The 25,783-nt window shown below is 39.9% G+C and overlaps 1 protein-coding gene across 1 annotated transcript in view; it reads left to right on the top strand.

The window, feature by feature from the left end:
- The window catches only part of LOC101284329 (growth factor receptor-bound protein 10-like), a 32,589-nt gene extending 12,459 nt beyond the window's left edge, over window positions 1-20,130 (top strand). The window contains 5 exon segments of the mRNA XM_049705844.1: window positions 17,987-18,370; window positions 18,560-18,647; window positions 18,649-18,707; window positions 18,709-19,046; window positions 19,049-20,130. Of these exon segments, the coding sequence (XP_049561801.1) occupies window positions 17,987-18,370; window positions 18,560-18,647; window positions 18,649-18,707; window positions 18,709-19,046; window positions 19,049-19,812 (1,633 nt within the window). The 3' untranslated portion in view covers window positions 19,813-20,130.
- The last annotated feature ends 5,653 nt before the right edge of the window (window positions 20,131-25,783 follow it).

Below are 25,783 nucleotides of genomic sequence, written 5' to 3'. Positions count from 1 at the left end.
CTACTTCCTTTTGGTGTGACATGGGGCATGTCACGTAGCTTTACCACTGACAACAAAATAATGTTCTTCCAATTGACCTCTCAAGTCTCCTCCCACTCAAAAACTCTCTGATCATCCAAAATAAACTTTCTGGGTCAAAATAGGTCTCATAAGAGGCATCTGAAGAAAGAAAGGCTATTTTGTCAGTTGGATATTCTTCTTAAAGGACTATTATTAAAGTCAATATCTGGGGCAGGATTCCTAAGGGCCTCTCTATCCCCATGCTCTGAGGCTTGTGTTTTCTTCAAATGTCCTCCAATCTTTATGAGGTTTCAGAGGGTCTGAGAGAACAGTGTCAGAGTCTTAATGTTCTAGGAGACAGCAAGTTTGGTCTTGAGTGCATCACTTAGAAAACAACAGACAGGAAATAAATCTGATTTCATTTTCTTTGGGGAATAAATTATTTTGTCCTTAGTAAGGACATTTTGATAAATATTTCAATATTTAAAACCGCATAAGGCTTTTTGTTTAATGGCTGCACCGGGGATTATCACCAAAGACACAGGAGGCAATAAATTACAGCTAAGAAAGCACTAGACTTGGAGAAAATGAGAGGGTTTGGATGCTCACAACATGGCTTACGAACTATGTGACGTGAGGTGGTGACATACCACTGTGAGTGACCCCATGCTCAGGTGAAGTCAGGGTGGAAAGGCCAGCTCTGCCTGTCTTGCCGAGTTGTTGAGATGGATGAAGTGGGGTGCTCCATGGGACCTACGTGTCGGTGCAGCCCACAGAGTGGGTCCCAAGAGGTTCAATTCTAATGTCTAAATGCTACTTGGAAAGACCTTGAGGACAGGAATTATCACTGTGTTCATTTTTCTGCCTACAAGGTTACCTGTTTCAGTTTGGACACTGTGATGGTTAGTTTAATGCATCAACTTGACCGGCCATGGGATGCCCAGGTATCTGATTACACACTATTTCTGAGTATGTCCATGAGGGTGTTTCCAGAAAAGATAAGCATTTGAATTGGTGAACTGAGTAAAGCAGATCACCCTCCCCAACGTAGGAGAGCATCATTCAATCCATTGAGATTCCGAATGGAACAAAAAGACAGAGGAAGTTTGAATTCATTCATTGCCTGACTGTTGAGCTGGGATGTTGATCTTCTCTTGCCCTCAGAACTCCTGCTTCTCAGGCCTTCAGGCCCAAACTGGAATCTATACCGTCAGCTCTCAGGTCTTCAAATTATACCACTGGCTTTCCTGGATCTCCAGCTTGTAGATTTAAGCCTCCATAATCACATAAGCCAATTCCTTATATTAACTCATATACCTATGTACATAAATTATATCTATCTATCTATCTATTCCTCTATGGGTTCTCTTTCTCTGGAGAACCCTGACTAATACAGACACTAAGCAGGAAGAGAAAGTCCAGAATGATCGATAATCAGCTAAGTAATGATTCAAGGAATTATTAATAATGCTGATGTTAATAACAGCAACAGCAAGTTAAATGCATTGAATGCTTACAACATGCATCCTGGCTCTTAGTCCTTTGGATACATTAATTTTTTAAACTTATTACAGTAACATAGGAGGTAGGTTACTACCTCTGCTAGTATCTGCATTGAACAGAGGAGGATATTGAAGTCCAAAGGGGTTGAACCCACAGCGGTAAGTGATAGAGCTACATTTCCAACTGAGGTCTGATTTTAGAGTCCATTTTGACAAACAAAGCAAGGAGCTAGCCTCACAGCAAGAACAGGTATGGGAAGGAATCATCCTCAGAAATAAGTAGGTAAAAACTTGATACTTAAAATTTTGAGAATTGAGAGAGTCTGTAGTCCTACAAATTATCCTGATGTGAGGAAGCTAAATCCCAGGGCAAAGAGAATTTAGACAAAAAAGAGAATTGTACGGAGAATAAAATGGCAACCCTTCTCTTGGTCTTTCTGGTTAAGAGTTATTACCTTCTTGTTAAGGAGGGAATGAATATCTGTATCAGAACTTCACCATGGGGGGGACCTTCAAGATGGCGGGGGAGTAAGACATGGAGATCACCTTCCTCCCCACAGGTACATCAAAAATACATCTACATGTGGAATAACTCCTACAGAACACCCACTGATGCTGGTAGAAGACCTCAGACTTCCCAAAAGGTGGGGAACAGATGCTCTCAGGCGACCTACATGCAGAGGCAGGACAAGATCCAAAGCTGAACCCCAGGAGCTGTGCGAACAAAGAAGAGAAAGGGAAATTTCTCCCAGCAGCCTCAGGAGCAGCACAATCAACACAATCAACTCCACAATCAGCTTGATGTACCTGCATCTGTGGAATACCTGAATGGACAATGAATCATCCCAAATTGAGGCGGTGGACTTTGGGAGCAACTGTAGACTTGGAGTTTGTTTCTGCATCTAATTTGTTTCTGGTTTTATGTTTATCTTAGTTTAGTATTTAGAGCTTATAATCATTGGTAGATTTGTTTATTGATTTGGTTGCTCTCTTCCTTTTCATATATATATATTTCCTTTTTCCCGTTTTGTGAGTGTGTGTGTGTATGTTTCTTTGTGTGATTTTGTCTGCAGAGTTTTGCTTTTAGCATTTGTCCTAGGGTTCTGTCTATCTGGTTTTTTGTGTTTTTTTCAGTATAGTTTTTAGTACTTGTTATCATTGGTGGATTTGTTTATTGGTTTGGTTGCTCTCTTCTTTCTTTTTTTAATTACTTTTTTATTTTTTTAATTTTAATAATATATATATATTTTCTTTTAATAACTTTATTTTATTTAATTTATTCTTTCTTTTTTTTTTTTTCTCTCCCTTTTCTTCTGAGCCTTGTGGCTGATAGGGTCTTGGTGCTCTGGCCGGCTGTCAGGCCTGAGCTTCTAATGTGGGAGAGCTGAGTTCAGGACATTAGTCCACACCAATGGACATTGGTCCAGGACCAAATGGTGAAATATCAAATGGCAAAAGGTATCCCAGAGATCTCCATCTCAATGCTAAGATCCAGCTCCACTCAATGACCAGCTAGCTACAGTGCTGGATACCCCATGCCAAGCACCTAGCAAGACAGGAACACAATCCCACCCATTGGCAGAGAGGCTGCCTAAAATCATAATAAGTTCACAGACACCCCAAAACACACCACAGGACGCAGTCCTGCGCACCAGAAAGACAAGATCCAGCCTCATCCACCAGAACACAGGCACCAGTCCCCTCCACCAGGAAGCCTACACAACCCACTGAACCAACCTTAGCCACTGGGGGCAGACACCAAAAATAATGTGAACTACGAACCTGCAGCCTGGGAAAAGGAGACCTCAAATGCAGTAAGTTAAGCAAAATGAGAAGACAGAGAAATACAGAGCAGAGGAAGGAGCAAAGTAAAAACCCACCAGAACGAACAAATGAAGAAGAAAGAGGCAGTCTACCTGAAAAAGAATTCAGAGTAATGATAGTAAGATGATCCAAAATCTTGGAAATAGAATGGAGAAAATACAAGAAACGTTTAACAAGGACCTAAAAGAACTAACGAGCAAGCAAACAATGATGAACAACACAATAAATGAAATTTAAAATTCTCTACAAGGAAACAATAGCAGAATAACTGAGGCAGAAGAACAGTTAAGTGACCTGGAAGATAAAAGAGTGGAAATAACTACCACAGAACAGAATAAAGAAAAAAGAAGGAAAAGAATTGAGGACAGTCTCAGAGACCTCTGGGACAACATTAAACGCACCAACATTCGAATTATGGGGGTCTCAGAAGAAGAAGAGAAAAAGAAAGGGACTGAGAAAATATTTGAAGAGATTATACTTGAAAACTTTGCTAATATGGGAAAGGAATACTTAATGAAGTCCAGGAAGCACAGAGTCCCATTCAGTATAAATCTAAGGAGAAACACGCCAAGACACACATTAATCAAACTATCAAAAATTAAATACAAAGAAAAAATATTAAAAGCAGCATGGATATAGCAACAAAAATCATACAAGGGAATCCCCATAAGGTTAACAGCTCATCTTTCAGCAGAAACTCTGCAAGCCAGAAGGGAGTGGCAGGACATATTTTAAGTGATGAAATGGAAAAACTTACAAACAAGATTACTCTACCCACCAAGGATCTCATTGAGATTAGACAGAGAAATTAAAACCTTCACAGACAAGCAAAAGCTAAGACAATTCAGCACCACCAAACCAGCTTTACAACAAATGCTAAAGGAACTTCTCTAGGCAAGAAACAAAAGAGAAGGAAAAGACCTACAATAACAAACCCAAAACAATTAAGAAGATGGTAATAGGCGCATACATATTGATAATTACCTTAAATGTAAATGGATTAAATGCTCCAACCAAAAGATATAGGCGGGCTGAATGGATACAAAAACAAGACCAATATATATGCTGTCTAAAGAGACCCACTTCAGACCTAGGGACACATACAGACTGAAAGTGAGGGGATGGAAAAAGTTATTCCATGCAAATGGAAATCAAAAGAAAGCTGGAATAACAATTCTCATAACAGACAAAATAGACTTTAAAATAAAGACTATTACAAGAGACAAAGAAGGACACTACAGATGATCAAGGGATCACTCCAAGAAGATATAACAAGGGTAAATATTTATGAACCCAACATAGGAGCACCTCAATACATAAGGCAAATGCTAACAGCCATAAAAGGGGAAATCAACAGTAACACAAAAATAGTAGGGGATTTTAACACCCCACTTTCACCAATGGACAGATCATCCAAAATGAAAATAAATAAGGAAACACAAGCTTTAAATGACACATTAAACAAGATGGAATTAATTGATATTTATAGGACATTCCATCCAAAAACAACAGAATACACTTTCTTTTCAAGTGTGCATGGAATATTCTCCAGGACAGATCATATATTGGGTCATAAATCAAGCCTTGGTAAATTTAAGAATTTGAAATTGTATGAAGTATCTTTTCTGATCACAACACTATGAAACTAGATATCCATTACAGGAAAAAATATGTAAAAAATACAAAAACTTGCAGGCTACACAGTACACTACTAAATAATCAAGAGATCACTGAAGAAATCAGAGGAAATCAAAAAATACCTAGAAACAAATGACAATGAAAACACGATGACCCAAAATCTATGGGATGCAGCAAAGCAGTTCTAAGAGGGAAGTTTATAGCAATACAATCCTCCCTCAAGAAACAAGGAGCATCTCAAATAAACAACCTAACCTTACACCTAAAGCAATTAGAGAGAGAAGAACAAAAATAAACCCAAAGCTAACAGAACGAAAGAAATCATAAAGATCAGATCAGAAATATATGAAAAAGAAATGAAGGAAACGATAGCAAAGATCAATAAAACTAAAAGAAGTTTTTTTGAGAAGGTAAACAAAAATGATAAACCATTAGCCAGACTCATCAAGAAAAAAAAAGGGAGAAGACTCAAATCAATAGAATTAGAAATGAAAAAGTAGAAGTAACAACTGACGCTGCAGAAATATAAAGGATCATGAGAGATTACTACAAGCAACTATATTGCCAATAAAGTGGAAAACCTAGAAGAACAAATTCTTAGAAAAGCACAACCTTCTGAGAGTGACTAGGAGAAATAGAAAATATAAACAGACCAATTACAAGCACTGAAATTGAGACTGTGATTAAAATCCTTCCAACAAAAAAAAGCCCAGGACCAGATGCCTTCACAGTAGAATTCTATCAAATATTTAGAGAAGAGCTAATAACACCTATCCTTCTCAAACTCTTCCAAAATTTAGCAGAGGGAGGAACACTCCCAAACTCATTCTATGAGGCCACCATCACCCTGATACCAAAACCGACAAAGATGTCATGAAAAAGGAAAACTACAGGCTAATATCACTGATGAACATAGATGCAAAAATCCTCAGCAAAATACTAGCAAACAGAATCCAACAGCACATTAAAAGGATCATACACCATGATCAAGTGGGGTTTACCCCAGGAATGCAAGGATTCTTCAATATATGCAAATCAATCAATGTGATAAACCATATTAAGAAATTGAAGGAGAAAAACTATATGATCATCTCAATAGATGCAGAGAAAGCTTTCAATCAAATTCGATACCCATTTATGATAAAAACCTTCCAGAAAGCAGGCATGGAGGAAACTTACCTCAACATAATAAAGGCCGTATATGACAAACCCACAGCCAACATTGTTCTTAATGGTGAAAAACTGAAACCATTTCCACAAAGATCAGGAACAAGACAAAGTTGCCCACTCTCACCATTGTTATTCAGCATATTCTGGAAGTTTTAGTCAGAGCAATCAGAGAACAAAAAGAAATAAAAGGAATCCAAATCGGAAAAGAAGAGGTAAAACTGTCACTGTTTGCAGATGACATGATACTATACATAGAGAAACTTAAAGATGCTACCAGAAAACTGCTAGAGCTAATCAATGAATTTGGTAAAGTAGCAGGATAGAAAATTAATGGACAGAACTGTTTTGCATTCCTATACACTAATGATGAAAAATCTGAAAGATAATTTAAGGAAAAACTCCCATTTCCCATTGCAACAAAAAGAATAAAATACCTAGGAATAAACTTACCTAAGGAGACAAAAGACCTGTATGCAGAAAATTATCAGACACTGATGAAAGAAATTAAGATGATACAAACAGATGGAGAGATAAACCATATTCTTGGACTGGAAGAATCAACATTGTGAAAATCACTATACTGCCCAAAGCAATCTACAGATTCAATGCAATCCCCATCAAACTACCAATGGCATTTTTCACAGAAATAGAACAAAAAGTTTCACAATTTGTATGGAAACACAGAAGACCCCGAATAGCCAAAGCAGTCTTGAGGGAAAAAAATGGAGCTGGAGGAATCAGACTCCCTGACTTCAGACTATACTACAAAGTAGAGTCATCAAGACAGTATGGTCCTGGCACAAAACCAGAAATATAGATCAATGGAACAGGATAGAAAGCCCAGAGATAAACCCACGCACATATGGTCACCTTATCTTTGATAAAGGATGCAAGAATGTACAATGGAGAAAAGATAGCCTCTTCAGTAAGTGGTGGTGGGAAAACTGGACAGCTACATGTAAAAGAATGAAATTAGGGCTTCCCTGGTGGCGTAGTGGTTGAGAGTCTGCCTGCTGATGCAGGGGACACGGGTTCGTGCCCCGGTCCGGGAGGATCCCGCATGCCGCGGAGAGGCTGGGCCTGTGAGCCATGGCCACTGAGCCTGCGCATCCAGAGCCTGTGCTCCACAGCGGGAGAGGCCACAACAGTGAGAGGCCCGCGTATCACAAAAAAAAGAAAAAAGAATGAAATTAGAACACTTCCTAACATTATACACAAAAATAAACTCAAAATGGATTAAAGACCTAAATGTAAGGCCAGACACTATTAAACTGTTAGCGGAAAACATAGGTATTACACTGTATGACATAAATCACAGCAAGATCCTTTTTGACCCACCTCCTACAGGAATGGAAATAAAAATAAACAAAAGGGACCTAATGAAACTTAAAAGCTTTTGCACAGCAAAGGAAACCATAAACAAGACAAAAAGCCAACCCTCAGAATGGCAGAAAATATTTGCAAACAAAGTAAATGACAAAGGATTAATCTCCAAAATATACAAGCAGCTCATGCAGCTCAATATCAAAAAAACAAACAACCCAATCCAAAAATGGGCAGAAGACCTAAATAGACATTTCTCCACAGAAGATACACAGATTGCCAACAAACACATGAAAGGATGCTCAACATCACTAATCATTAGAGAAATGCAAATCAAAAGTATAATGAGGTATCACCTCACACCAGTCAGAATGGCCATCACCAAAAAGTCTACAAACAATAAATGCTGGAGAGGGTGCGGAGAAAAGGGAACCCTCTTGCATTGTTGGTTGGAATGTAAATTGATACAGCCACTATGGAGAACAGTATGGAGGTTCCTTAAAAAACTAAAAATAGAACTACCATATGACCCAGCAATCCCACTTCTGGGCACATACCCTGAGAAAATCATCATTCAAATAGAGTCATGTACCAAAATGTTCATTGCAGCTCTATTTACAATAGCCAGGACATGGAAGCAACCTAAGTGTCCATCGACAGATGGATGGATAAAGAAGATGTGGCACATATATACAATGGAATATTACTCAGCCATAAAAAGAAATGAAATTGAGCTATTTGTAGTGAGGTGGTTGGACCTAGAGTCTGTCATACAGAGTGAAGTAAGTCAGAAAGAGAAAAACAAATACCGTATGCTAACACATATATATGGAATTTAAAAGAAAAAGGGTTCTGAAGAACCTAGGGGCAGGACAGTAATAAAGCCGCAGACATAGAGAATGGAATTGAGGACATGGGGAGGGGGAAGGGTAAGGTGGGACAAAGTGAGAGAGTGGCATGGATATATGTACACGACCAAATGTAAAATAGATAGCTAGTGGGAAGTAGCTGCATAGCACAGGGAGATTAGCTCGGTGCTTTGTGTCCAGCTAGAGGGGTTGGATAGGGAGGTTGGGAAGGTGATGTAAGAGGGAGGAGTTATGGGGATATATGTATACATATAGCTGATTCACTTTATTATAAAGCAGAAACTAACACACGATTGTAAAGCAATTATATTCCAATAAAGATGTTAAAGAAAAAAAAAAAAACTTCACCCTGTGCAGGCACACTTTATTTTGTGCTTCACTTTATTGTGCTTTGCAGATAGTGCATTTTTTTGCAAATTAAAGTTTTGTAGCCACCGTGGGTCAAGCAAGTCTATTGGTGCCATTTTTGGGACAGCTTGTGCTCACTTCCTGTCCTTGTCTCACATTTTGGTAATTCTCACAATATTTCAAACTGTTTCAGTATTTTTTTTATATGTTATGATGATCTGTGATCAGTGAACTTTGATGTTACTGTTGCAAAAAGATCACAACTAGCTGAAGTCTCAGTTGATAGTTAGCATTTTTTAGCAATAAAATTAAGGTATATATGCTTTTTTTAGACATAATGCTATCGCATGCTCAATAGGCTACTTTTACATGCACTGGGAAACAAAAAAATTATGACTCATTTTATTGCAATATTCGTTTTATTGCAATGATTTGGAATGGAACCCGCAGTATCTCTGAGGCGTGCCTGTAAAGCCACTTTATGCTAGTCAATCTATAGTGAAGTATGTATGGTACCTAGTTCAGATGTGGGTTCGGTCATCCCTAATGAATCCTTTAGCTATCTTTGCACACAGCTCCTCTTCAAGATCTCCTTCAGGTTATGTGTAGATCCGGAGTTGGCATACTTTTACTGTAAAGGGCGAAACAGTAAATATGTTCAGCTTTGCAGGCCATGCAGTCTCTCTCACAACCACTCAACTCTTCCAGTGCAATGTGAAATCAACCACAGACATTATGTAAATGAATGGCTATGGCTGTGTTCCAATAAAACTTTATCTACAAAAGATAAGCAGCAGGTTGTTGGTATACGACGGGTATTTGTACTAGGTAAGGTGACCAACTCATCCCATTTTGCTCAGGACTGTTTCAGGTTTAGCAATGAAATTCCTATGTTCCATGAAACCCCTCATTCTGAGACAAAGCAGGAAGGTTGGTTAACATGGACTATTAGGTGGGTTCTATTTGTAATTTACAATTAAGTCGAGACGTAGAATACAGCAAATGAGATAAGAATCACTCTTTTTTCCCTAAAAAATGTTTTGACTAAGCTTATATCTGTCAGCATAAATTTATAAATTACAAGTGCATTCTGTAACCCCCCACATATTATGTACATATGAGGACAGGCACCAGATCACAATTTTCCTTTCTTCTGCTTCTGTACAGGGATTTCCCACTTCCTCTCATAGTTAGTACCATCTTCAGACAAAGCTACAATCTGAGTGTTGGCAAGGTGTCTGGACATCTCAGGAGATAAAAGTGAAGTTATAATAGAATTGTCATTCTTGAACTAATTATAATATTATTGTTCCATGTTAGAGCAAGCCCCAGAGAGTCTGCTGAACTTTGGGGGATAAACAAGAGAGCATCTTCAGCGATTGAGGGAATACAAAGAAAAAGCAACCCCAGAGCACTAATGGACTGTCTCCAGCTATGCTAGTGGGTGTGCCTATTTCTTCTTTAATAGAGATGTCCAGGAGTTTTAGTTGTACTTAGTGAGAGGAACAGGGAAAAACACATTTAGTCTATCTTCCCCAAAGTGGAAATACACCTTTCCATGGTTTTTATAATTGAAAAATAACTCCTGGTCTAGAGAATAGAAGCCTAATTTGAATCAAAATGTCATGACTCACTGCTTAATTCCAAGAATGGGTTTCCCTTGAGGACAGGTTTTGGAAAAAAAAAGTAAGAAGTACACATATTGGATCTTTTAGGCAACTTTCCTGAAGCTATTTATCAGGGTTATTTTTCCCTTAGGAAAGTGAGATACTCAGACTTTTTGAGGATCACTGGACACTAGCTATAATTTACACCAATTCTTGGGAACTCTGTAGACCATGGTTTTCCACTGGTCAGAATATCATCTTACAGGGGTCAATGGAGGTTTGATCCACAAATGACTCTCATAGTTCTAGTCAGTCACAAACCCTTTTTGTCATCAATTGTCTGGTTCATGAGCATAGAGTTGCTACATATATCCTCTATGCTGGATAAACATGCTTTCTATATTTAATATAAGGTCTATTAAGGTAGGAAGAGCCAAGTTGAGGCCCCTGAAGCTCTCTAGCTACAAAAATAATAATGCAAATGTATTACAATTTCTGTGGAGAAATTCCTACTATAAAAATTCTTGAAAGATACAGGGATAGTGATTTCTGTTTTATTTTTACTTAACTCTCAAATTTGGCCAGAGTCAGTTGGTCTTGGACTGGTCTCAGAGAATGAAAATTAACCTAAGCTTAGCAGGTGGTGATATCAATGGCATCTACTATTTGGAAGTACTCTTTTTCCAAGAGCAAATCAATAAAAGTCCTCCTATTGAGCCACTGGAATACAGTTTATTTTAACCTAGCTAGATACCTTGCATTGTGTCATCACCATCTTAGCTCAGAATTATTTCAACTGTTTGGCACTTGCCACAATTTAATATACAGAGACATGACTATCTTACCTTCTCATAAGATATCACATAGGTCAAATATATTGGTGACATGAGCTCCTAGAATCCGAAGAGAAGCAGGTTCTTTGGCCTTAATAAAACTCATGTATATCATAGAGTAGGAGATCAATTCTGTGAAAATATAACAGCCTTCTATTTCATGGTCAGAGATAGGTTGGAATTTTTTTTCCAAAGTAAAGGACACATTATTTCACCTTGAACTGTGTACTATTAAGAACATATACTTTATTTGGATGGATATTTAAAGCTAATAATTGAATAATCAGAAAGATTTCTGTAGTTGATTGAAACCCCATGTCCTAAACCCCAGGACCTGTGAATGTGACCTTATTTGGAAAAAGGGTCTTTGTAGATGTAATTAAGTCAAGGATCTTGAGATGAGATCATCCTGGATTTAGGGCATGCCCTAAATCTAAGGACAGTGTCCTTATGAGAAATGGGAAAGATATAAGCAGACACAGAGGGGAAAGCAGCATGAAGACAGAAGCAGATATTGGAGTGATATATCTACAAACCAAGGAATGCCCAGGATTGCTGCAACCACCAGAAGCTAGAGAAAAGCATGGAGTGGATTCTCCCTCAGAGCCTCCAGGAGGAACCAACCCTGCTGACACTTTGATTTTTGACTCTGGACTCCTGAAATGGGAGGGAATAAATTCCTATTGTCAAGCAACCAAGGCTATGGTAACTTGTTACAACAGCTGTAGGAAACTAATACAATGTCCCAATCTGAATTGGGCCCAGAACAAAAGAAGTTTCCCTAGACAGTCCAGATTTCAGTTTAAGCAGATCCAGTGGATGGTACTTAAAATTTTGGAAGTAGATCAAGGTATTATATGAGACTATGACAATCTCCAGTAGGGGAAACTCAGACCACTGGGGTTTTGTAGAGTTATTCTTCAGCAAGAAGTTATTCTCCTTTAGAGAAAGAGCTTTTGTTTTGCTATTGAGCCTTGATAAAAATTTATCTGGTTATACAAAACCAGCTGACCATAGGCCCTGAGTTACTCATTAGGATCTGTGTGTTTATTCCACTTAGCAAAACAGCGTCATGTAGAATTACACAAAGGTTAGGTCTCAGCAGGCCCTGAAGGCACAGTTAAGTTGTATCAGGATATGACTCACATCTCTCATATACCCACTTCTGCCATACCATATTAAGCCAAATTCTCAATTGGTCAATGTTTAGGCCAAAACAGTAAGTGACTTCTTCAATTTGCAGAAGCTACTAAACACTCCCATCCAAAGCTGTGTCATAGAGATGAAAACAAATCCTGATTCAGCACAGCCTAAAGTGACAGGAGAAAGCACACATTCTCCTGAGACACAGAAAAAGGAGCCCATGATTTTGTTTTTGCTTGTAAACTGGATTACAGTGAGGGTGCCAGCACAATGCTGAAAAAAATTCAACCAACAGCACAGAAAAATATAGAACATCAGAAAGTATAAGTGAAGAATGTCATGAGAGAAAAAGATCAAAGGGAGGAAGGAAAGGATAAAGAAGGCTTGAGAAGAATGTGAGAGGTCCCAATGGGAGAAAAAATAAAAATGACATTCTATGTACCTCAACATAATACAGACCATATATGACAAGCCCACAGCTAACATCATACTCAGTGATGAAAAACTGAAATCTTTTCCTCTAAGATAGGAACAAGACAAGGATGCCCCCTTTCACCACCTTTATTTGACATAGTATTGAACACAGTATTAGAAGTCCTAGTCAGAGCAATTAGGCAAGAAAAAGAAATAAGAGGCATCCAAATCAGAAAGGCAGAAGTAAAACTGTCATTATTTGCAGATGACATCACAAATAGAAAACTCTAAAGACTCTACCAAAAGACTATTAGAACTAATAAACAAATTCAGTAAATGTGGAGGATACAAAATCAATAGGCAAAAATCTGTTGCATTTCTATACACTAACAGCCAACTATCAGAAAGAGAAATTAAGAAAATGATCCCATTTATAATTGCAGCTCAGTTAACTCATTCCAGGTGGCTTTCTTGGGGGAATGCCTGATAATTTGTCTGAAGGAATTCCTGGAGTAGAAGGGGGCATGGTAGAAATGACAGGAGTGTCTAGGCTTAATAAAAATCTTAGTGATGCTGAAGTTCTTAAAGCTATGCCAGCTCCAGAAGTTATGAAGACCTTCCAGGATATGGCCCAGAACCTTACAGAGAAATTGAAATAACAAAATAATCCAATGATTACCATAATGTATAATATTGGTATTCCCACCAGATCTCCTTGGTTCCTTTAATTCTACGGTTTGGAGCCAGGGCTTTAAGGAGATTTTGCTCTCAATAACCAGCACCTGTAGCTCTTTTTTCAACAGACTGTCCTTGGTAGGTTCTGGGAATTTCCTTGCCTCTAAGCCAATGACTGATGAATTTGGGAGTTGGAAAGCTCTATGACCCTTGCCTTGGGTCAAGCCAGTGCTGAGGTGCAAATTGCACCCCAGAGATCTCCTTTGGGATAAACTGAACTGATTCTCTGTAACACTTTGCCTGAAACCATGTCCTTATTTGGCTTCCTCCCCTTCCTTTTCCTGCTTTCATCACTTTTCCACAAATTTTCCCTTGGGATTACTTCATAAATCTCCTGTACTATGCTGACTTAGAGTCATATTTTGGGGTGGTTGACCTAAGACACTTATCAATATGTTCAGTAAATGGCCAGTTAAATTTGGAAGTCAAGCCTAATGCCCTTAATCAAATAAAGCTATTGCTGAAAGAAAAACAACCCAGATCACTTAAATTAAGTTCAGAATAATACAAACAGCAAATATTTGGCCTTCTAATCAAGTAAGTTGGGAGACTTTGAAGATGATCCTTACAGCCTGCCCCAAAGCTGCAGGAACATTTTAAAACTGATTTGCCATTGGGCTTTTCAAGTATGCTTTCTTACTAAGAATTATAAAATTTATACAATTATGATATGTGAAAAATATTTAAAACACCAATGAATGCAGATGGTAATTCACAAATTTTTTTCTTTACTAATGATTTTGTTGGTTTCTTTAAATTGGTTGCTGTATGAGTTTTCTAGGGCTATCATAACAAAGTACCACCGAGTGGGTGGATTAAACAATAGAAATTTATTTTTTCATAGTTCTGGAGGCTGGAAGTCCAAGACCAAGCTATCAACAGGTTTGACTTTTTCTAAGGCTCCTCTCCTTGGCTTGCAGGTGGCTGTCTTCTCACTGTGCCGGCAAGTCCTTGGTGTTTCTTTGTGTGTTCAAATTTCCTCTTCTTATAAGGACATCAGTCATATTGTATTAGGCCCACCCTAACTGCTTCATTTTAGCTTACTCACTCTTTAAAAGGCCTTATCTCCAAATACATTCACATTCTGAGGTATTGGGGTTTAGGACTTCAACATAAGAATGAGGGGCACAATTTAGTCCATAACCATTGCCTATGGCATAAGAATTCGAGTGTGAAATATTTCTTGTTCTACTTTGAATAGAAAATGGTTTAATCAGAGAGAGGCATCTATTATTCGTTATTTACATAGGTAAAGCCAAAGTTTGGCTTAAGGCTATGGAGTTATTTTGATTTGTTATTAAACATTATTTTGTTAAAAATATTTATTTTGATAATAAACAGTAGGGGCCACTTGTGTAGGATTTGAGTGGGGATTTAAATTACCTAGTGGGAATACAGCCATCTTTTTATTATTTTATATTACATAAGCCTCCAAGAAGAAATCAGGAATAGGCTGGCTGATAATTAAAATCTTACAATGTGGTAAAGGGCATCACTTTATAGTTATACAGTAGGGTTGATTTACTATCAAGTAATATCATCTCTGTTTCTATCCAAAATATAACTGAAGCATTTTTTTAAAAAGAACAAGAAAGTTAGTGAGAGACAGTTGAAAGACTGTTGTAACTCTACACATGCAGGACCACCAGGCGCTAAAATACTCATGTATGACATTTTGGGTCGTCCCAACGATTAAGCACCCCACAGTTACCTAAGTGTGGCAGAAAGCAAAGAAGACGTGGAGTAGTGGGCTGTGGTGTGGTAAGCCATCAATATTACCTACAGTCCAGACCTGTTGCAAAGAAAATGACTAGAGCCTTTACCCAGAATTTCCTTCCTCATTGTTCCACATAAATGTTTTAACTAACTTCCTTATTTTTCTGTTTCCACCAACATAGCATATGCATTTGTAATGTCAACTGAAAAAAAACCGCACAACCTAAGAGTTGAGAATTATGTTCTATTTGGTGGACAAAAGTGAGGACTTAAGTCTGTGTCAGTCTGAAGAGGTAAGAGAGGAGCCAGGATATATAGGACTTTTTGCAACAAAAACCAACTAGTCAGAACATCAAAAGATTACCGTTAATTAAAGAAAACCAGACATCTCAAGTCAATGAATTTAGCACTTTTCTGTGCATGGGAAGATACAATAGTCTGGGCTCATTGAAATCATTCCTTTGATATGCACCTCAGCTATATGGGGCCAGTATCCTGTGTTTTTCCCATCCTGAGTCTCTTCAGGGTACACCATTAAGGAGTGGCTGCAGTGGCTGATGGCTTGATGGCAGGCATCCTGTTTCTATCCTGTGTTCCTTCAGGGTGCACCGTCAGGCCACTGTAATGTGATGGCTTGATGACTGCAACATCTTTTGTTTACTGATGTGGCAGGCAACACTTTTTCACTCACAGTAATTATTTTGTGGGTTTTCAATGTATCAGAATAAAATTGCTACAAAAACAAAAAACAAAAACAGGAATAGATGTTAGCCACAGGTCTTGGGAGCTTGATTAAAAAGGAGAGGTTTTACTGCCATGGTCTGGGGAGTAGAATATTTTTCGTTGTAAAAGGGTGAGTTGTTTTTAAGTTATGCAGAAGCCTTTTGCCTTTGTGCATTTTGTTTTGCTTTTGTTTTTGAAGTGCAGGTCTGGGAAATGGTAAGGCGGGATGTGGTGGGTATGTTTCTCTTGTTTTGGCTACTCATGATTGTAAGAACCTTACATTTTGAGGGAATTTCACACTGGGTGTCCTGGTAGGAAACCAAGTATGTCTCAGCTCTGCCTGCCAAAGCAGAAGGGTCAAGTTCATTTGAAAGTCATGGCAGTGAGGGAGTGGGCAGGTGATCGAGCTTTAGCCAATAAGATACATGCCACCAGTCTTTTGAATCTTGGCAGCACAGTTGCGGGTTTCAGAGTTTTGAGTTGACAGCACCTGTGGAAGGATAACACTTGTACTGTCAGTTTGCGTGTCCAAGTGGCAGCCGTGCCAGTAGAAGTGGTCTAACCTAACTTCATCCTATGGTTTGAACTTGCATGTATTTTTTTTTTTTTTTTGCGGTACGCGGGCCTCTCACTGTTGTGGCCTCTCCCGCTGTGGAGCACAGGCTCCGGACGCACAGGCTTAGCGGCCGTGGCTCACGGGCCTAGCCGCTCCGCGGCACGTGGGATTTTCCCGGACTGGGGCACGAACCCGTGTCCCCTGCATCGGCAGGCGGACTCTCAACCACTGCGCCACCAGGGAAGCCACCTGCATGTATTTTTTGAACTCAGCCTTCCTTGGTTTAGCCCTTTTCTGAGCCTGGCTATCTGGTCTTCCTATGAATTTTGATAGTTGCTCTAAATCCTTCCAAATACATTGCTGTTTGCATGAGTTAGCTAAATTCTTCAGCTATGGTTTCTAGCAATATATTTGACTAATAAACTCTCTTTTAACATTCATTCTCTCATCTTTCCCTCCTTTTATACCAAGTAGGAATAATTGGCTAATTCTCCCATCCGGGCCTAGAAATCTTTCTTTTCTACCTTTTCTGGAATTTTCTCACTTTGAGTGTCCTCCCTCCCATACACGTTAGCAAGTGTTGATGCTAACCGACACCTCCTGTTGGCGCTTTCCTCTGCCCTTTGGTATAGGGCAGTCTTTTGGCCCACCCTCTGTGTCTTTGGCCTCATTCCTCTGTCTTCATCACTTCCTCATCCTTCCTGTTTACACCCAGCTCAGGGCTTCTTCTTCCTTATTCACAAACTCCCTTGTTTATTAAATTGTATGTCATCTAAAGCACCTGTTCCAAATGTGATGTCTTTGGCTAACTGCAGCCCTGCTCCAAGGCTCAGCCCAAGACTGGCTGTTCCTCTGTCTCAAAACTCCATCCGAAACCATTCTGTCTCATCAAGATGTCTCTTTATCTCTGGACCCAACCTCTCTCTTGTGTATTTCAACATAGTTACCATCCTTTCTACAAATATTGATTGTATCATTGTTACCCTAATCCATTTGTACTGAAGTCTCAGAAGCACCTTTGGTACATTCCTAATGCCCACCAAGCTTCACCTTCAACATTTCTCATCTCTATTCCTTCCTTTTCATCTCTCTGTCACTTCCTTCTTTCAGGTCATCTTCATTTGACATTAGGATAATTTCTAAAACAATTATCTTTCTTTTAATGACCTTTGCTCTAGTTTTTCTCGCACACAGACAATAAAGATTAACGATCAAAAATACAATGAACACAATATGAATATTTAATAATCAGGTACTCATTTACCTTAAGATAAACATTATCCTTTTTCAAATTATAATCATGTTATTCCAGCATGAATTACTTTGTAAGAAGCTCATCACTAAGCACCAAGTGTGAATTGATTCTCTCTCTGATACTATTGGGCATAGTAGAGGGATTTTTTGGAAGTCAAAATTTTGTTCTATAGAGAACTTTGTCTTATTCAGAGTCAATGGCTAAGACATGCCCCCATATCTATGCAGCTGGCGTTTAGAATTGGAAAGGACCTTAAAGATTATTTAGGTCAATTGCCTCAATAAGTAAGAAAACTGAAACAAAAAAGGTAAAGTCATTTGTCAAAAGCAGAGCTACGGGAGGAGGCAGGGAGGGACGCGAGCGGCGCGCAGCGGCGGGCTGGGCGCTCGGAGGCCGTGGAGCCCCGCGCGGAGCCCAAAGTTTGCGCGTGGCCCCCGGGCGGCAGCGCGCGGGGGCCGGGACAGCCCTGCGCGCCGCCCTCGCCCCGCTGGACCCGCGCCGCCCCGGCCGCGCCGAGGGTCGCGGGCGGCCAGGCGGAGGCGGCCGGGAGCGGCGCTGCGGCAGCTTTGGAGTTGGGCACCATGCTGAGCCCGAGGAGGGGGCTGCGGGGGGCGACGGCCCCGTGACCGTGACCGGCCGCCGCTTCTCACCTGGGTCCTCTCGGTCCAGCCAGGCGGCCACCAGACACCCAGAGCCCCAGAAAAACCCCGACAGGTGCCGCGGCCCAGTCCACGCGATTTGAAGACGGCAGGAAGGAACCGATGGCTTTAGCGGTCGGCCCAGATTCCTTTCTGCACCATCCATACTACCAGGACCAGGTGGAGCAGACATCTTCTCGCCGTCCTGGAAATCTGGCAGGACCCGGCTTCCCAGCGCCGCCTGAACGGCTGGCGAATCACCAAGCCGCCTGCAGCAGGAGGACCAGCAGTTGAGGACGTCGTCTCCGCCGGCCGTCCCTGACCCCTTCCCCGAGCTCTGCGGCCCCGGGAGCCCCCACTGCGCTCACGCCGGGCTCCTTACCTCCTGGCCCGGCTGCTGCGAAGCAGGATCTTAGTCTTTAGCGAAGACGGGACGAGCAAAGTGGTGGAGATTCTGGCGGACACGACAGCCAGGGACCTGTGCCAGTTGCTGGTTTACAGAAGTCACTGTGTGGACGACAACAGCTGGACTCTGGTGGAGCATTACCCGCACCTGGGATTAGAAAGGTGCTTGGAAGACCATGAGCTTGTGGTCCAGGTAGAGAGCAGCATGGCAAGTGAAAGTAATTTTTTATTCAGGAAGAATTATGCAAAATACGAGTTTTTAAAAAATCCCACGAATTTCTTCCCAGAACAGATGGTTACCTGGTGCCAGCAGTCAAACGGCAGTCAGACCCAGCTTTTGCAGAATTTTTTAACTCCAGTAGTTGTCCTGAGATTCAAGGGTTTTTGCACGTGAAGGAGCTGGGAAGGAAGTCGTGGAAGAAGCTGTACGTGTGTTTGCCGCGATCCAGCCTCTATTGCTCCACAAAGGGAGCTTCAAAGGAGCCCAGACACTTGCAGCTGCTGGCCGACCTGGAGGACAGCCGCATCTTCTCCCTGATGGCCGGAAGGAAGCAGTACGGTGCCTCCACGGACTACGGCTTCTGCATAAAGCCAAACAGAGTCAGGAACGAAGCCAAGGAGCTGCAGTTGCTCTGTGCCGAGGACGAGCAGAGCCGGACGTGCTGGATGACGGCCTTCAGGCTCCTCAAGTATGTAATGCTCCTTTACCAGAACTACAGAATCCCTCATCAGAGGAAGGCCGTGCTGTCCCCCTTCTCAACTCCAGTGCGCAGTGTCTCTGAGAACTCCCTTGTGGCCATGGATTTTTCTGGGCAAACGGGAAGAGTGATCGAGAATCCGGCTGAGGCTCAGAGTGCAGCCCTGGAAAAAGGCCACGCCTGGAGGAAGCGAAGCAAGCGGATGAATATCCTCGAGAGCCAAAGCCCCCTCCACCCTTCCAGCCTAAGTACAGTGATTCACAGGACGCAGCACTGGTTTCACGGCAGGATCTCCAGGGAGGAGTCACACCGGATCATTAAGCAGCAGGGGCTCGTGGATGGGCTTTTTCTCCTCCGTGACAGCCAGAGTAATCCAAAGGCATTTGTCGGGCTTCCCTGGTGGCGCAGTAGTTGAGAGTCCGCTTGCCGACACAGGGGACACAAGTTCGTGTCCCGGTCCAGGAAGATCCCACATGCTGCAGAGTGGCTGGGCCCGTGAGCCATGGCCGCTGAGCCTGCGCGTCCGGAGCCTGTGGTCTGCAACGGGAGAAGCCACAGCAGTGAGAGGCCCGCGTACTGCAAAAACAAACAAACAAACAAAAAAACACAAAGGCATTTGTCCTCACATTGTGTCATCATCAGAAAATTAAAAATGTCCAGATCTTACCTTGAGAGGATGACGGGCAGACCTTCTTCAGGCTTGACGACGGGAACACCAAATTCTCTGACCTGATCCAGCTTGTTGACTTTTACCAGCTGAACAAAGGGGTCCTGCCTTGCAGACTGAAGCACCACTGCATCGGCGTAGCCTTATGACATCAGGTCTACCCTGGCTGCAGGCTGGAGGACGCTGACACTGGAGTGAAGAGGTCTGTGCATCATTCAGAACACACGTCTGTCTGCACCTTGGGGCTCGAAGCAAGATGGGTGTGTTCGGTGCTGACCGACCACGACCACGATCGACTGGTTTGTTGGACTTGACGATGATTTGCTGCTGCAGGTCCAGCAGGGCCGCGCCCCTTTCGCTGGCCTCATCGGGGAGGTTGGAAGACAGCAGACTCGAGAATAAACTGGAATGATGTTCTTGGCTGGGCCATGGAGGAATACAAGCTGGAGAGAAGTGATTGGACATGAACTCTCACACTGGAATAATCTTGACAATTAAAACTGATATGTTAAAAAAAAAAAAAAAAGCAGAGCTAAAATTTAACTCCCCGCCAGTTGCCTCCCATTCCTTTATTTTTATTGTTTAAATTGTGTTTTAAAAACACATAACATAAAACTACTTTTTTGTCTGTTTCTCTTTTTTCTGTTTTTTGATTCTATTTGTTTATTTTTAATTGAATGAAAGATTCTTTAGATTCTATAGTGCTTTACAATTTTCAAAAGTCTCACACACATGATTTCATATAGTCCCATAATAATCCTTCTTTTTTCACCCTACCCCTATATTGCCCCTTCCCCCTTCCCTCTCCCCACTGGTAACCACTAGTTTGTTCTCTATGTCTGTGAGTCTGCTTTTTTTTTGTTTTATTCACTAGTTGGTTGTATTTTTTAGATTCCACATATAAGTGATATCATACAGTATTTGTCTTTCTCTACCTGACTTATTATACCTAGTATAATGCCCTCCAAGTCCACACATGTTGCCAAAAATGGTAAAATTTCATTCTTTTTATGGCTGAGTAGTATTCCATTGTATATGTATATACATATATATGTGATATGTACATACATATATATGTGATACATATATGTAATATATATATGTATATATATCACATCATCTTTATCCATTCATCAGTTGATGGACACTTAGGTTGCTTCCTTACCCTGGCAATTATAAATAATGCTGCTGTAAACATTGTGGTGTATGTATCTTTCCGAATTAGTGGTTTTGTTTCTTTCAGATATATACCCAGGAGTGGAATTCCTGGGTCATATGGTATTCTACTTTTAGTTTTTTGAGAAAACTCCATACTGTTTTCCGCAGTGACTGTACCAATTTACATTCTCACCAACAGTGTACGAGGATTCTCTTTTCTCCACATCCTACCAACATTTGTTATTTGTGTTTTATTTTAAGATAGCCATTCTGACTGGTGTGAGGTAATATCTCATTGTGGTTTTGATTTGCATTTCCCTGATGAGTAGCGATATTGAACATCTTTTCACATGCCTGTTGTCCATCTGCATTTCCTTTTTTGGAAAAACATCCATTCAATTCTTCTTCCCATTTTTTATCGGGTTGTTTGGGTTTTTTTTGATGTTGAGTTGTATGAGCCATTTATATATGTTGGATATTAACCCCTTAACCATCAAATCATTCGCAAAGATTTTCTCCCATTCAGTAAGTTGTTTCCTTTGCTGTGCAAAAGCTTTTAAGTTTAATTTGGTCCCATTTGTTTAGTTTTGCTTTTATTTCCTTTATTTGGATCCAGAGAGATATTGCTGTGATTTATGACAAAGAGTGTTCTGCCTATGTTTACCTCTAGTTTTATAGTACCTAGTCTTACATTTAGGTATTTAATCCATTTTTAGCTTATTTTTGCATATGGTGTTAAAGAATGTTCTAGTTTCATTCTTTTACGTGTAATTGTCCAGTTTTCCTGGCACCACTTACTGAGAAGACTGTCTTTTCCCCATTGTATGTTCTTGCTTCCTTTGTCGTAGATTAATTGAGCATAAATATGTGGGTTTATTTCTGGGCTCTCTATTCTGTTCCATTGATCTATGTGTCTGGTTTTTTTTGCCAATACCATATTGTTTTGATTACTGTAGCTTTGTAGTATACACTGAAGTCAGGGAGCGAGTGATTCTTCCAGCTTTGTTCTTCTTTCTCAAGGTTGTTTTGGCTATTTGGGGTCTTTTGGGTTTCTATACAAATTTTAAAATTATTTGTTCTAGTCCTTTGGAAAGTGTCATTGGTATTTTGATAAGGATTCCATTAATCTGTAGATTGCCTTGGGTAGTATAGTCATTTTGACAAATGATTCCTCCAATCCAAGAACACAGTATATCTTTCCATGTTTGTGTAGTCTTCAATTTCTTTCATCAGTGTCTTATAGTTTTCCAAGTACAGGTCTTTTGCCTCCTTAGGTAGATTTATTCCTAGGCATTTTATTCTTTTTGATGCAATGGTAAATGGGATTGTTTCCTTAATTTCTCTTTCTGCTAGTGTTGTTAATGTGTAGAAACGCAACAGATTTCTCTGTATTAATTTTGTATCCTGCAACTTTACTGAATTCATTGATGAGCTCTAGTAGTTTTCTGGTGGCATCTTTAGGATTCTCTATGTATAGTATCATGTCATCTGCAAACAGTGACTGTTTTACTTCTTCCTTTCCAGTTTGGGTTTATTTTATTTTTCTTCTCTGATTGCTGTGGCTAGGATTTCCAAAACTGTTGAATAAAAGTGGTGAGAGTGGACATCCCTGTCTTGTTCCTGATCTTAGAGAAAATGCTTTCAGCTTTTCACCATTGATTATGATGTTATCTGTGGGTTTGTCATATATGGCCTTTATTACATTGAGGTATGTTCCTTCTGTGCCCACTTTCTGGAGAGTTTTTATCATAAATGAATATTGAACTTTATCAAAACTTTTTATGCATCTATTGAGATGCTCATATAGTTTCTATTCTTCAATTTGTTGATATGGTGTATTGAATTGGTTTTTTTGTGGATATTGAAAAATCCTTGCATCCCTGGGATAAATTCTACTTGATCATGGTGTATGATCTTTTTAATGTATTGTTGCATTCAATTTGCTAGTATTTTGTTGAGGGTTTTTGCATCTATTTTTATCAGTGATATTGGCCTGTAATTTCTTTTTTTGTGGTATCTTTGTCTGGTTTTGTTATCCAGTGATGCTTATCTCATAGAATAAGTTCAGAAATGTTCCTTCCTCTGCAATTTTTTGGACTATTTTCAGAAGGATAGGTGTTAACTCTTCTCTAAATGTTTGGTAGAATTCACCTATGAAGCCATCTGGTCCTGGACTTTTGTTTTTTGGGAGTTTTTAAAATTACTGATTCAATTTCAATACTGGTTATTGGTCTGTTCACATTTTCTGTTTCTTCCCAGTTCAGTTTTGGGAGATTATACTTTTCTAAGAATTTACCTGTTTCTTCTAGGTTGTCCATTTTATTGGCATATAGTTGTTCATAGTAGTTTCTTATCCTCCTTTGTATTTCTGTGGTATTGGTGGGGACTTCTTTTTAATTTTGATTTTATTGATTTGGGCCCTCTCCCTTTTTTTTTTTTCTTGATGCATCTGCTAGAGATTTATCAATTTTCTTTATCTTTTCAAGGAAGAAGCTTTTAGTTTTATTGATATTTTCTATTGTTTTTCAGGTCTCTATTTCATTTATTTCTGCTCTGATCTTCATGATTTCTTTCCTTGTACTAACGTTGGGTTTTGTTCGTTCTTCTTTCTCTAGTTTCTTTAGGTATAAGATTAGGTTGTTTAAGCTGAAAAACAGCCAGGAGAATAATACTTCCCTGGTTGTTTTAAGAATTGAAAAAGCATATAAAATATCTTCTCAAGCTATTTTACTACAAAGTGATGTTGATCACAAGACCAAATTAAGTTAGAAAAAGTCAACTAAAATGAGTTTGTCAGTTGTCTGTAAGCATGGCTGTATGGAAGAAATAGAGGCCAGAATCAAATCAGAAAAAAAAGAGAGGGAAGGATTCATTTACTCAGCTGTATAGATTTATTTCAAGTAAACTTCTAGGACAGTGCTTTTCAAACTTTAGTATGCATCACCTGAAGGGATTGTTAAAACACAGATATTTATCACCCTCCTCTCCACTTTCTGATTCTATAGTTTGGTGTCGGTGCCAGGATTTTTCATTTCAAAGAAGATGAGACTAATGTTGAGACTGATGATCATAGTACCACAACTTGGGAACCACTGCCATGACAGGGATTCTCAATGTTGATTGTACCTTGGGATCACCTGGGGAGCCTTAAAAGCTACTGATGCCTGGGCCCCACCCTCAGAGCTTCCGATTTCGTGATCTGAATATCAGGAGTTTTAAAAGTTTCCCAGGTGATTTTAATGTGCAAAAGTTAAAAATAACTTCCCCAGGGAATATCAGTTCTGATATATATTTTAGAAAAGAGGCATTCAATTATTCGTACAATAAATATCAATTGAATATTCACTATAACCCCAGCCCTATGCTAGGTGCTTGGGATACAGACATAAATAAGGCAGGGAGAAATACTGTCACCATGATAGCTAATGAAACGACCAGCTATCAATGAACGTACGCACAGAGAGTTGCTAAGGACTGTATGTGGAGGGCAATGAGGTTTAAGTGAGAAAAGGCTTAAGGACCAGAACTTAGTTTTGAAGAATAAGCATGTTCTATGGGCAGAGAATAGGGGTAAGAACATTTCAAGGAGATTCCTGGTTTGGGAATGGACACTGTGTTCACAGGTGTACTCAGGTAGCCAGAGCCTGGCATAAGTGGTAGGTAAGGAAGTAGGGGAAGTGGTCTAGAATCAGGTTTACATGCTCAGACTTCATTCTATGGGCCTTGGAGAGGTATCTGAAGATTCTAGGAAGAAAGTTATACAAATAGATTTGATCACCAGCTACATCAAGAGGTTGGAAGACCTACCTGAGAAATATATTCCAGATAGAATAATCTCTATTTTGAGATTATATCTAGAATATTCTCCAGATAGACATAATCAAGACACCAGAACATCCTAGAAAAATAGAATGATCAAGGCACTGCTTCCTTCTCTTTAGCTAACTCCCAAACTTCTGATTTAACTTTTGATGGAAAAGAAGGATGCTTTTGTTTCCCTTCCAAGTCTACCTGTTTTGGACTTTGAAAATATGGGTAGAAAAAGAGTTAATGGGGAGAAAGAAGACACTAGAAAACAGGAAAAGAGAGGGAAATGGGACGGAAATGATACTGAGGTTTGAACCAGCACAGAAGTGGCTGATAAAAATTAATGCTGTGAAAACAAGTTTCCCATCTGTTCCTGGTCCTCCTTTGAAACCCGTACCCCAGGACGGCCAAAGGCCACATCCAGTGGCCTGCACTGCCACCTTCAGGCAGAAGTGCTGAAACAGTGACTGACTCTCCACCTGAATTTTATCCTTGGCTTTGGACATAACCAGAATATGCCTTGTATCCCATCTGCTTGACCTCAAGGTGGACCATCATATTATTTCTTAGTTCTTTATATGTCCATCTAGCTTTTAAATGACTATTTTTCATGAATCTTAAAAGGTACTTCTTTCCCCTACATTTTTACATTTCTGAAATCAGAATGTGTCTTGGAATTATCAGTTTAATTGGCAGATTTATTTTCCTTTGTGATACATGAAGGGGCATCTTACAATTGATGTCATCTTATACT

The sequence above is a fragment of the Orcinus orca genome, chromosome 2 (assembly GCF_937001465.1).
Source record: "Orcinus orca chromosome 2, mOrcOrc1.1, whole genome shotgun sequence".
Classification (NCBI taxonomy): Eukaryota; Metazoa; Chordata; class Mammalia; order Artiodactyla; family Delphinidae; genus Orcinus; species Orcinus orca.
This window is presented reverse-complemented; position numbering and strand designations above follow the sequence as displayed.